At 55.3% G+C, this 13375-nt stretch overlaps 1 protein-coding gene across 4 annotated transcripts in view; it reads right to left on the reverse strand.

The window, feature by feature from the left end:
- Positions 1–1385: 1385 nt before the first annotated feature.
- Positions 1386–13375, reverse strand: part of KIF21B (kinesin family member 21B) — a 45861-nt gene continuing 33871 nt past the window's right edge. For 2 of the 4 annotated variants that reach the window (XR_014856624.1, XR_014856623.1), the window contains 6 exons: positions 12650–12814; positions 11941–12058; positions 11064–11234; positions 10376–10575; positions 9689–9946; positions 1386–9109 (listed from right to left, as the gene is read on the reverse strand). Coding sequence is in view for 2 of the 4 variants with exons in the window: in XM_085083141.1 (XP_084939267.1) it covers positions 9055–9109; positions 10376–10575; positions 11064–11234; positions 11941–12058; positions 12650–12814 (709 nt within the window). In the remaining 2 variants the exon portion in view is untranslated. The remainder of the gene's footprint in view (positions 9110–9688; positions 9947–10375; positions 10576–11063; positions 11235–11940; positions 12059–12649; positions 12815–13375) is intronic. The other 2 variants (XM_085083141.1, XM_085083140.1) reach the window with 1 other exon arrangement.

Genomic DNA, 13375 nt, shown 5'->3' on the forward strand with positions numbered 1-13375 from the left:
CTGCAGGGACAGCCCGCTGCCCCCCCTGTCCCCCTCATCCCCGGGGGAGCTTGACTGCCCGTTGTCTTTGGGGGCAAAATCTGCTTCCAGCATCAGGGGGTCACCTCGGGGGGCTCGACAGGCACCACAGCCTGGCACCGTGTCACACACACCTCCTGCATCTCCCCGCACAGCAACCCGCACTGGTAAGGGCACCTGCCCCCCCCCCAGCATCTCCCCACACCCCTGACAGGACCCTGTGCCCCTCCAGCCTCTCCCCTCGCCCCTGCCAGGGCCCTGTGCCCGCCCCCCACCAGCATCTCCCCACACCCCTGACAGGACCTTTCGCCCCCCAGGCCGCGCGCCGCCGAGCGCCGCTGTCGCGCAGCCAGCGCTGCCCCCTGCCGGCCGCCATGCGCCATTGCGCCGCTCGGCCGCCTCTGACCCCTGAGCCACCTGCAGCCACCTGGAGCCACCTGGAACCACCTCCCCTCCGCAGCCACCACGGCCCTGTCCACCCTGAGCCACCTCCCCTCCGCAGCCACCACGGCCCTGTCCCCCCTGAGCCACCTCCCCTCCGCAGCCACCACGGCCCTGTCCCCCCTGAGCCACCTCCCCTCCGCAGCCACCACGGCTCTGTCCCCCCTGTCCCCCTTCCCGCAGTGCCAGGGTCCTGCCCGCTTGGGGATCCCATCAGTGGGGGAACTGATTTGATCGATGCTGCAGGGTCAGGGATGCTGTGACTTGTGCAGGCGTTGGCTGTCACGTTGGGCTGGGACTGCCTGCTTGGAATCCTCCTCCTCCTCGCCAGGACAGGGGCAGCCCAGCCAGGCTGAGTCTGGGATTCCTCCACCTCAGCCCCTGAATCTTCCCTGACTAAGATCACTTCTGCCCTGTCTGCCTGAGGACCTGCTGCCTGTAGGGGTCAAGGTCACCTTAGAATCATGGAATTGTTAGTTTGGAAAAGCCCTCTAAGATCATCAACCATTCCCTCAGCACTGCCATGTTCACCATGTCCCCAAGTGCCACATTTAAGTCTTTTGAACATTTCCAAGGATGGAAAGGGCAGGGCAACCTGGCAGAAATTTCCCCCAGTATCCAACCTGAACCTCCCCAGTACAACTGCAGAGACTTTTTCCTCTTGTCCAATCTTCTCCCAACCCACAGGATTATAGAATCACAGAATGGTTTGGGGTACAAGGGACCTTTAAGGGCCACCAAGTGTAATCCCCTGTCATGGGTAGGGACACGTCCCACTCCATCAGGCAGGGCCAGAAGGGTTGAAACCACAGTCACCCCTCCTCATCTCTTCCCCAGCCCCTGGGCCAGGAATGTGGGAACAGGAGGGGTGGGAGGCTCCTGGCTGGGCTCTTCCCCTCGTCAAAGCCACCTCTGTGCTCCATCCCTTCATGTCAAGAACATTTTATTTGCAAAGACAAAAAGGCAAGAAACAAACACAGCCATTGAAAAACGTACAGCAGGAGACCACAATAACTTACACTATTTACAGGAACACACCAAGGTATAAAACACACGCACACACCTCGTGCTCTGACAAACCCAGACCAGGGCTGGGCTGCACAACCCCCACAGAGACAACACCAGCCTTCACAGCAGCTGGCCTCTGGAAAAAGCTCCAAGTGTGAAAAGGCATCTGCTATTGTGCTCCTTGTGCGGAAAGGAGTGACGGAGCAGGTGACACAGTGCTGCAGCTGCCCCAGCCTTGTGCAGGGCTGGACCTGGGGGTCCCAGGCCAGGTGGAGCAATTGGTAGGAAGCAGGGCAGAGTTGTGATGGACGAGGGGACAAGCCCTGGGGCAGGAGGAAGGTGCAGGGCTGTTCTTTTCTGGGAGTTGGGTCTGTGCTGGCCTCTGTCCCAGTTACAGCTGGAGCACCGTGCAGCACCTGGAGGGGCTGGGGGTCCTCATCCCTTCCCAGAAGGGTGAGGGGGGCTCAGAAGGGCATGCAGCCTGCAGGAGACAGTGAAGCTCCAGGGAGCCTGCTGGAAAGCAAGCTGGAGCCCTGTGCTTTGCAGGGATCGTACCTGGACTCCCTCCAGCATGGGGCAGGGGAAGGACTGGTGTGGGGCACTGGGGGAGCACTGGGGAAGCAGGCACTGGTTTTGCAGCACCAAGGCAGGAGGCAATATCTGAGGCCCTGAAGCAGCTGTGCTCAGAGGTGGTGGGGAGAACAACACACCTGGGGGAGACAGGATGGGACTCTGGAGCTCCTATCCTCGCAGCTGGCCAGCCCATCCTGTGTCACGGGAGCTGTAGGTGACAGGGAGGGGACACTGCTCAGGGAGGCTCACAGTGGTTTGGGGATCCAGTGCTTTTAGGCTCCTGACTCTTCTCCACCCCTGTTGTGCAAAGCTCAGCTCTGGAGCAGCCCTGCACCCTCTGCAGAGCCTGGAGCTGGCCTCTGTGTGCTGGGGGTGAGGAGACCCCCAGAGCAAGAGTCAGGCCTGGGGGAAAAAAGCATAACCCAGCAGTTTAAGGAAGGCCTGCAGGTATGATCACACCCTTGGCACAAATCAAGGTGCCCAAGGGCAAAGAAAAATGAGGTGTGTGGTACGAAGGCAGCTCTAAACTGTCCCTGCCCTGGAGGGGCTGTCAGAGTGGCTCTGAGACCACCAGAGGGGACTTCAGTTGTGCAGCAGGGCTCCTGAGCTCCAGGGAGCAGCCAGGACAGTGCAAAGGGATGGAACAGCTCACCCATGGCCACTGGCAGGCCAAGAGCCCTCATCCCAGCCCACCTTCTCCTCAGCTGTCTCACCCCATGCTCCCAATCTGAGCTCTGAAGGAGCTCAGAGTCCAAGAGGTCACCCCTCCTAGCCCCCTGCATGTGGGGACCTTGTGCTTTAACGTTTGGGAGGACCTGCACCCCCACACTGAGCATGTGGCTCAGAGCTTCCCAACCTCCCTGTGTCAGGTCAGCTCCCCAGCCTCAGGCAGGGGTAAGCTGGGGGCTCCAGAGCTTCCTCTGGTCATGTTCAATGCCTGGGATTGAATCTAGACACAACTACGTTTTTGGGGAGTGAAAAATCAAACATCACACACCAGAATCAGCTTCTCACAGACCATCCTCAGCTTGGGCAGAGGTTTTTACAGCACCAGCTCCCTGCTGCCCTGCAGCTGACTCTGGAAAATGTTGGCTAAAACCAGCCCATTCCAGCAATGTGCTTTACAGACATTTCCCAATCGAGAGCTTCATTGCATCCACAGAGAGTATCTGTGAGAGCAGAGGAAGAAATACAGGCTGAGCTGAGCCTTTCAGAGTTCCCTTTCCACCCTTCCGAGGGACAAGACAGGAACCACATCCAGGCTGCCAACCAACCAAAAAACCAATGGCAACACCACAGAGCCTCAGACCAAGAATCCCACTAGCAATGGGAGCCAAATCTCAGTGTTGCGACTGCGCTGGGGAATCCCACTGCAAAGGTGGGAGCTGGCAGTGCAGGGGAGCAGGACGCTGCTGCCCTGCCCAGGAGGGGATCACAGGGGGTGGCTCAGACATGCAGCAAGGTGGGACTGAGGCCACCTGTCCCCAGGACGAATTCAAGTGTCAAAACCATAACAACAACAATAATTAAGAGAAAAAAAGTCTTACACCACAAAGTCCCCCCCCCATCCCCAATACGAAACCCAATGACAGCACCCAGCTTGCACCGTGAGGTAGCTAAACCAGATCAACACCCAGGAAACACTCTTTTGCATGAGAAACATCAACCACACAGCTACTAACACACACACACACTCACACACACAGAGAGCTATGGGATCACAGTCACCCGTCCTGGTTCCAGCCAGGAAAGAGTTAGTTTTTCAGTACAGGAGGAAGGGAGCCTCTTCCAGGGAGAAAGGATCTCTTCCAATCAGGGTAGCATGCACTGCAGTGAGCATTTTGCATGATTCGTTCTCTCTTTTGTGCACTTTCATTAATATTGGTGCTGTTAATTTTTTCTTATCCCACTGCTGTTTCCAGTAAATTGTTCCTATCTCAACCTGTGATTTTTAACTTTTGTGCACTTTTGTTATTAATATTGGTGCTGTTCATTTTTTCTTATCCCATTGCTGTTTCCAGTAAATGGTTCCTATCTCGACCTGTGATTTTTACCTTTTTTGCCTCCAATTCTCCTCTCCATCCCACCACAGGGAAGGACGGAAGGAAGGAGGTGGAGAGTAATGGACAGCACATGATTTTAGTGGGAAAACAAAATTGGGGAATACCATTCCTAAACCACAACAGCTTTTTTTGGCATCCAAGGTAGGGCTCAAATGGTTGAGATAACAGATCTGCCCAGAGTGGGCTGGAAACAAAGTTGATGTAAACATTTTCTGTATTAGGTTAGGAGTCACTGGTCACAATGTTGCTTGGCCTGCTCATGTGGGTACCTAACCCTCTATATATTTCTGTATATTCTCATCACAGTGCTCTTTCTCAGGGCATGGAGAGGGATCAGGACTGCTCTGTTGATGTACTGTGGGGTATCAGTTTATGACATCAAGGGCAATGAGGGTCATTTGGGATGTGTCTTCCCTGTTGCTCCTCTACCCACACCTTGGGCACTACCTTTGGGAGTCCATTAGCAATCATAACCAGCCTGTGGGGGGAACAGGGGAGGATGATTGTCCTCAGTCTTTCACCCACTTTTCCTCCTTGAGGCTTGTTACAAGAGCTTTTGAAGTTCTGAATTCCCTTTGGATGTTAAGGAAATCATATTCTTGTTGCTCAGTCTGCCAGGTCTCCTCAGTGTGATCCACATCATGTTTGGAGTCAAGAAAGAGATTTTTAGGGAGGTTATTCAGAGATTTACCCTGAGGGAGAATAGTCATGACTGCCATGGAATGTGGGAGAAAATGGGCCACTCTTGGAAGAAAATCTCTCCTCCAATGGTTTGGAAGTTCCCTCCTGAACAAGTACAAGTACAAGACACTTTTACACTTGTAGAAGTGACAGAGTATTTGCAGGGACAATGCTGTGGCAGTTCCAGAGAGGAGTGACTTACTGCAGTGTGCTGAGCTCTGGTTAGCATTTATCAGACACTGCTTTTCACTGGACAGCACCCTGAGGGGGAGCAGGAGGAAAGCAGAGCAACAGGCACTGTGACCACTCCAACTGCAGCTGAACCACAGGAACAACCCATGCCAGGGGCAGTCACCCCTATACAGAAGAAGAAATCCAAGACCAAATCAGTTTGCATAGGGAGGGATAAAGAGGAAGCAGAGCACTCACAACAGGAGAAAGAGGCAGGGCTGGAGATGATCACCCTATCCCCAGGTGAGTTGGGAAATGTGAGATTTCAGGTGAAATCCAATGCTCGGTTTTGCAGCTCATGCATGGAACCAGAGAGTGGTGAAGCCAACTAACTGGGATCCCTGGCCCAGGATGTGACCATTGACAAGGGGATTGGGAAGAGGACAGAAACTCTCAGCCTCTGGAAGCAATTCCAGTCAAGCATGAGAGAAAGGTATTCCATCAAAGATGATCCAGTAGCACGCCCAAGCAGATGGAACACCATGGAGGAGATACCCAGGACCTGAGGGAATTCGCTGTGTTGGAGGGACTCCATAGGGACTCAAATACCAACCAGTCCCCTGTAGATGCAGATGAGGTCCAGTGTGCACAGTCCATGTGATGGAATTTTGTACAGAGCACAGACTCATTGGCATTGATGCCAACGGAAGGAGAACAAAAAATATTAAAGGTGACTCCCCAACCCTGGCAATATGAAGATCATCTTTTTTCCTTCCTACCACCCTGTGTCTCAACTGTGTAAAAAGACTGCCTAAGATGTCTCAACTGTGTAAGAAGACTGTCTAAGACTGTGGACTGTGGCTGAGGAAACGTCCCATATCACACCAGTATGGAGCAGAGCCTCTGCTACTGGGAGCAACTGGCCCCTGCTCAAGAGAGAGGGGATTTCCACAAGACAACCTACATTTTACCTGCATGACCACAGAGAAGACAAGAGGAAGTGGGATGGAAAAACCACCCCTGCCCTGGCAGCATGGGTGAGTAAGTTGAGAGGAAAAACAACAACGGCAGGAAAGGAGGATAAATGCTGCTTTATCCTTTCTTCAAGGATAAAAGCCGCTCCAGTTTCCAGTGGGCACGTGATCAGACAGAATAAAAGGGCTGATGTCACTTCTGATCCTCCTGAATGCACCTTCTGTTCACATTTACTAGAAGTGAGCAAGAGAACTAGAGGGGCCCTGCCTCCAGCCAGGTGGGGAAAGGGGTAATTGGATCTCTTGGACTGTGTGGATCCCATGGCCTGACACTGCAGAGCCACAAGAGTGTAAGGCTTTAGTTGACACTGATGCACAATGTACCCTGATGCCACTGAGATACTAGGGGCAGAACCCATTTCTTCTCTTACAGGTAGAAGTGGTCTGTTCTGGTTAGGAAAACATGGCTGCAGTCAGCTCATGTGCTCCACGGTGAGCATTTTGCATGTGAATCTTTCTCTTTTTTGTATAATTTTGTTATTAATATTGTTGCTGTTACTGTTTGGTTTTTTATCTCACTGCTGTTTCCAGGAAATTGCTCTTATCTCAACCTGTGATCTTCATCTTTTGTGCCTCCAATTCCCCTCTCCACCCAGCTGGGGATGGGGAGGGGATGGGGGTGTGAGTGGTGCATGGTTTTAGTGGGAGCACCAAATTGGAGAACACTATTCCTAAACCAGAACTTCCCTGACCTCAGACCCTCAGCTCAAAGTGGGATGCCAGTGCCCCAGCATCAGCTGTGAGAGCCTTGGAGCCCCTCAAGGTGCTGCTGGGCACAGCAGTGAGAGGCTCAGCATCATCCAGGACTGGCCTGGAATATTAAACAGGCACTTGGAGCCTGCACACAGGAAGAAACTGGTGCCAAAAGGCAAGGCAAGTCTGACTCTAGACCCCCAGAGCCCCCCTGGCCCATGGCAGCAGTGAGCAATGGAAGGCTGCAGGGCAGGCACTGGAGATCTCAGAGCAGACACTGATTCACACAACACCTGGTACAGCCAAACACACCCCAGACACACACACAGCCCCTCCAGCCAAGCAAAGGATAAACCAGCTGAGGAATGAGCACAGAAATCCTCTCCAGGACAGGCCTGGGGGGGAGGCACCTCCTCCAGACCCCATATCTGTGTGCTGCTGGGTGGCTGAGGGCTCCATGCACTTTTGGCTGCACCCTCAGTTGCACAGGTCACACAGGATGGATGGGCTCCTCTCCTCAACACAGTCATCAGTCCTGGCTGTGCAGGGCTCAGCCACAATCACAGGGGACCAGTGACTGTCCTGGGCAGGGTTACACACACAAACACACAAACACACACACACACATGTACCATTTACCCTCCAACAAGGCAAGCCAGCAGGATGGGATTTTTCCCAAAAAAAGGCAACCCCCCTCCCCCATCAAATCAATAGAGATGCTCCTGTCTTTCATGATGCAGAGGAATCCCCCCATTCCAGCCAGAATACTCAGAACAAGGGCTAAGGCTGGTGGGAAACGACCTGGGGCTGGTCAAGGTATCACTGTGGTGGGAGAGAGCAGAGGAGAAATGGTCTGTGCTTTATGGGGCAGGTGCCTCCAAGATCCCAGTTCAGTGCTGGTGGGATCACATGGAGAAATCCTTGAATTTGAGTTCAAGTACTGCTTCTTCTGTGACAAAGGGGAAAGGAGAGCGTGTGAGGCAAGAACACCCATCCTGGGGTCTCCCTGGCCATCCCACAAGAGCCCTGGGTGGCCCAGGGCAGGACAGAGCAGGGGATGGTCCAACAGGCCGCAGGAGAGAAGGAGGGAAGCTCCAGTGTGAGACCAGGGCCTTACCAACCCCCCTTGGACAGGAGAGAGTAAGGAGCCTGCAGAATGTGCGTCCTTGGGGAAACACTCCTAGGTGGGACTCCAGACCCTCAAGGAGATGAAACTGTGCAACATCATCCGCTGCAGGATTGTCCTTCAAGCACTGGGGAATCAGGGGACTTGTGCGAGATCAATGTGTGCAAACCCCTCCTCACTCTGCTCCTGCCACAGTGGACTCTGGCTGCTCCGTGCCTTGCTGGGTCCTCTCCATCCTCAGATCCACGCAGGCCAGCAGGCCCAAGCTAAGCTAGCTCCAATCCAGGCAGAGGTCTGAGGGCAGAGCCGAAGGGAAGGACAGACAGGGCCACAGCAGTGGGATGACAAATCCAGCTGCGGCTTTTTTGCCCTGTAACCTCCATTCTTGCTTCATTTCTCCATCTCGAGGGAGTCAACTTGCTGCAGGAACTCACCACAAACCCCTGCTGGGGGTCATGATGTCCAGAGCAGGGTTGAGTAGCCCTTCCCACTGCAGAGCAGGCTGGGCACGTGGGAAGAGCCCAGAGCCATGGGGCAGTTGAATTTACAACTGGGGTTTGGAGAATGTCAAAGGGAACTGCAGCAGGTGTGTCTGGAAGTTGCCCAACGGAGATCCTCCCAGGATTGTCAGGCCTCATGAGATGGGACATGGCAAAGGAGCTTGGAGGTGCACACCTCTAACCACTGGGGACAGGTCCACAGAGGGTAGGGAAGGCTAGGAGAATCAGGAAATCCTTCTGTATCCCCCACAGCAGAGGTGTCCCACGAGTAAAGGCTCCAGAGAAGCACCATCTGTGTTGTGGTCCTGGCCAGCAGACAGCAAATGTCCTCGTGGAGTGGAGAAAGACTCCTGCAGGATCCAGCCCAGGAGCAGCACATCACAGCACAGGCCACACAAGCCCACAGTGGCAGGAGGGAACTGGAGAAGGAGTCAAGGAACTCTGACCCCTAGAAGTCCTTACAGCAGGATGGGTGAGAGGAGAGATGAAACATTTCTTGTTCACTGGAGAGCCACAAGAAATCTCAGCAGGAGGGAAGGTGGAGCTGCTGGTGCCCCACAGAGCTGCCTCCTCGCAGGAGCTGACAGTGCTCAAAGTACCAGATGCAGCAATGTCCACCCCGTTGGGTCAGGCACAAGGAAATCCCTGTCCTGGGCTGAGCTCCTGGAGATGACTGAGTCCTGATAGCAAGGGGAGGCAGCCTGACCTTCACCCTGCTCCCCTGCTTTCCAGTCTTTCTGCAGTTCCTAGTTTGACCCCGCAGGCAACCTCCTCCCACTCCAGAGCTTCACTGTCAAGTCGCTGAGGAACAAAGGTGAGAGGGACAGCATGACCCAGGGGTTGGGGCAGGAGCCCCACAGACACTGCCCCAGAGGCACCCCGAGGGGACACACTCGCTCCCCCTTCCCCACCATGGCAGCATGCAGCCCCCCAAACTTCCAGGCCCTTTTCCCTTGGCAGGAGGTTGTCCGATGCCCTTTGGGGAGAAGGCACACCCAATGGGGCTCAGCCTCCAGCTCACCCCACTGGCAGCACTTGGGGACAAAGGGAAATGGTGACCTCCAGGCTGACCCCACACCAGGACTCCTACCCCCCTTGAATGAGCTCCAACTAGGTCCCAGCAGTGATATCCAGGGAGCTGCTTTGCTCCTGGGGCATGGGCTGATTTGGGGGTGACTGCTGACTCCCCACCCACTATCCATGCAAAGGCATGGGCAGGCCATGGCTTCCAGAGTTGCCAAAGTAGATGTGGGCACTTGGCAAGGAAAAAAAAAACCAAAAAGCAAATAAAACCGAGGTGGGGGTATGACTGGGACAAGGGGGCAAGTCCATTCTAACAAAGACTTATCAAGTGGGGAAAAACGCAGAATAGTTTCATACCGTGAAGAAGCAGCTCAGACCAGAGAGAAGGGGGTGGGGGGAAGAGAGAGAGGAGCAAAAGCAACAGTGAGAGGGACAGAGGGAGGGAGAGATGGAGAGAAAAGGGAAGGAGAGACAGAAGAAGAGCGTATGAGCAAGAGAGTCAAAGAGCAGGAGGGTCAAGGCAGACTAGTAGCACGGCCCTTTATGGCAAGGACGCGTCGTGGAAGGCAAGGGGTGAGCCCAGGCACGTAATTCCATAACTTTACCCGGCAGTCGCTGTGGCACAGATGGGAGGTGGGGAGAAGGAGAGGCAGAGAGAGACAGAGAAAAAGGAAGGGAGAAAAGGGACATGGTCGAAAAGAGGATATCAGAGTCTTGCTGCTGAAGAGCTCCCCGAGAGCAGCAGAAAATGCCCAGCCCCGAGGGAGAGGGGTCCCTGCATGGGGATAACCCAGGGCATCACCAGATTGTGGGCAGGGGATGGGGGGGACAGCTCCTGGCCCTGCGGTGGGCAGGCCGTGCCATGGGCAGGCTACGGTGGGCAGAAGGAGATGAAGGAGAAGAGTGGAGGGACTAGGAAGCTGCAAGACTCCCTCCCCGCTCCCTGTTCACCCAGCACACACCCACCCAGGCCCAGCAGGGACGGCTCAAACCCAGGGTCTCCCCCTTCCCAGGGGCCGTGGGGGCAGAAAGTCCGAGGCTCACCTGGAGGCAGTGAAGATGTGCTTTGAGTTGGTGCAGATGGCATTGATGGGGCTGTCGTGCCCCTTGATCTCCCCAACTGGGGTGAAGTTGTCCACATTCCAGACTTTGATGACTCCTCCTCGGCAGGCGCTCAGCACCATGGGGCGGCCGGGGATGAAGGCCAGGGCACAGACCCAGTCTTTGTGGGCATTGGGGATTTGCTGAAGGGACAGGCACAGAGCAGAGGGTGTGACCAAGCTCATCTGCAGCACCACGAGAAGCCTCATGCCCCAGCCTGGGCAGCTGAGTCCTCAGTGTCTCAGGGAGTTCAGGTCCTCACTGACACCCTGGGATTGACTGGGACCATGGAACTGGAGATGCCCAGTTAGGAGCAAAGGGTATGGACTCAAAACATGGCTTGGTTTCTCCCTGGGCAGGAGACAGCCACCCAGAATTCAGGGTGGAGCACAAGCCCCACACTGCAGCTGATGCCACAGCCTGTCTGAAGGAGAGCTGGTGATCCCAAGCACCATGCTGAACAAATTATGGAGGCACAGCACACCCTCACCCACACACAGCCCTGGACTGGGAGTGCCCTCCCTGGTGAGCTCCATGCAGGACATTAGTTCCTGGACAACCCCCCAGGCCCCAGCAGCAGCACCCCTCCTCCCAATGTGATGAAGGACCTGTGCTCTGCTCCCCTACTGACCTGGATAAGTTCCTGCTGCTCCAGATCCCACTTCTTTATGCCGTTGTCCCTGGAGCCGCTGAAGAGGACATCTCCCTGGATGGCCAGGCACTCGATGCCATCGTAGTGAGGGGGCTCGAAGTTGTGAGTGGGGCCAATGTTACCCACCATGCCCTCTGTGATCTCAAACACCTGGGGGAGAGCAGTGGGTAACAGACCACAGATGGCACTGGGGACAGAGCTGGAAATCTCCTGGGGAGTTTGGCCACCACCCTTTGTATTCTAGGCTCAGGGCACCTAGAGTGATGCTGGAAAGGGGACTGGGCATTGGCTACTGGAGGCCTTTTGGGGTTGAGGGTCCTGCCACAAGCAGAGGAGATCTGCCACCACGGACAGCCCCACTCTGCAGCATTTTACTCATGATGAGCCTTCACACTCATGAGCCAAGCTGGCAGCTGAGTGGGATCCTGTCCCACCCACCATCTCACCACCCCTCCTCACTTCCCTGGTGACAGCCCTAGTTCAACCTGCTAAAACCTGAAAGGAAGGGCCAGGCTCCTGCTGTGCTGGAGCTGTGACCCAGCAGGCACAAGGCATCTTTATCAGGGGGATATTATCGAGCAGAACAGGGTGAGCTGCTCAGCTGGGTCAGCCATCACATGCAAGTCCCAGCCAGAGAGTCTGATGCATGAGAGAAATGCAACTTCTTCTCCAAAGGTGCATTGTGGACCAAGCAAAAGGCAAGATTTGGGGAGAGGAAACAAGTGAAAACCTCACAAGCAGAGGTGAAAACAGAATCTGTGCTCAGCTTTCAAAAGGAGAGAAGAGATATTAGGGGTTGCCAATGTCTGGGCTTCCCTACAGAACTCGGGGTGCTGCTCCCCAAGGAGGAGAGTACCTTGACATAGTGATCTTTGGAGCCTGTGACCACCAGGTCGTGGTTGCTCGCCGTCTGGTTCACTGTGAGACACATCACAGGCCCGATGTGGCCACTCAGCTTTCCCACGGGCTGCAACCTGGGTTCAAAGGCACAGGTCAGCTCCTCCTGAGTGCTGCAGCTCATCCAAGGACCCTCCCAAGCAGAGCCTCCCCCAGCCCTAAAGCACCCCATTAGGGGTTGCTCCCTTTGGGGCAGAGTGGGCAGGGAGACCCCATTCCCGGTGATTCCAGGCAAGGAAGGCAGCCTTGGAGTGTGCCAACATCTGGCTACACAGCTGAGTGGGCCAACATCTGGCTACACAGCTGAGTGGGCCAACATCTGGCTGCAGAGCCCAGGCTGCAGCACAGGGGTTCACAGCCCAGTGCCCACTGGGCAGCTAGGAGGACAAGGGAAAAACACAGGCACTGCTGCTCATCCCACTTATCCTTTCCCTTCTGCCAAGTTCTACCCAGTGCACAGACAAACCCCCCACCCCAAGTAGCTCCAAAGCTGCTCATCACCCCCAGGGTCCCAGAGGATAGGGTCCTGAAAATCCTTTTTCTAGGCAACTTCCATTGTGAAAAAGCCTTTCGCTTGCCCCAGGGGGATCACTTCAGGCCCCTCTGAGCAGCTGGTGTCCACTTGGTACCTGTGAGATGTCCTGCGCCCCCCAGCACTCCCCCCTCACCTGCTCAGCTCCCAGACACGGACAGAGTTCCCAGCAGCAGCATAGAGCGTGGTGCCCGTGGGGTTGAGGGCAATCTGGTTGATCTGGTGCTCGCCCTGCACACTGGTGACAGTGCGGGTGGTGGTGCCAGCACAGGCATCCCCAGAGATCACCTGGCCAGAAGACCTAAAGGAGGAGGGAGAGTCCAAAGGGAGAGGATGAGTGGAGATCAGAGCCACTGAGGAACTGCAGGGGGCTGTTGGATCCAGGGTGGCACAGGTTGGCTCCCACACTGGGGAAAGGCCCTGAAATGTCCCTGTCTTTCTGGCCACAATGGGACCAAAAGCTCTGTCCAGTGCCAGGCCTGCAGAGGCAGCCAAGGATGTAGGGTCTATGTCTGACTCAGGGCATCCTGCCCTGGTTTCCAGCTGAGGACCACTCTGCTCTCCTCCCATGCCTCTCTGCTTCCTACAGGATGAGCTCTGGAGTGCTGGCAGCCAGCACAGGGAAGCAGAGCTCTTGGCCTCTGTACCAAGAGAGAAGCTCCTTCAGGCCAGGCAGATGAGCTGAGGCTGGATGGAGAAAGGAGCTCTGTGCCAGAGCAAGTGGGTAAGTCTGACCTACCATACTATCCTAACCTTTGAGCACTACTCCAGACTGGCAGCCACAGCTACAGTCTGTTCCATGCTCCTCTCTGGTCCCCAAACTCCCCACAGAGAACCAAGTTTTCCCTGAAGAGCCTGTGAT

Source organism: Lichenostomus cassidix, chromosome 26, assembly GCF_008360975.1.
Source record: "Lichenostomus cassidix isolate B80296 chromosome 26, HeHo_3.0, whole genome shotgun sequence".
NCBI lineage: Eukaryota > Metazoa > Chordata > Aves > Passeriformes > Meliphagidae > Lichenostomus > Lichenostomus cassidix.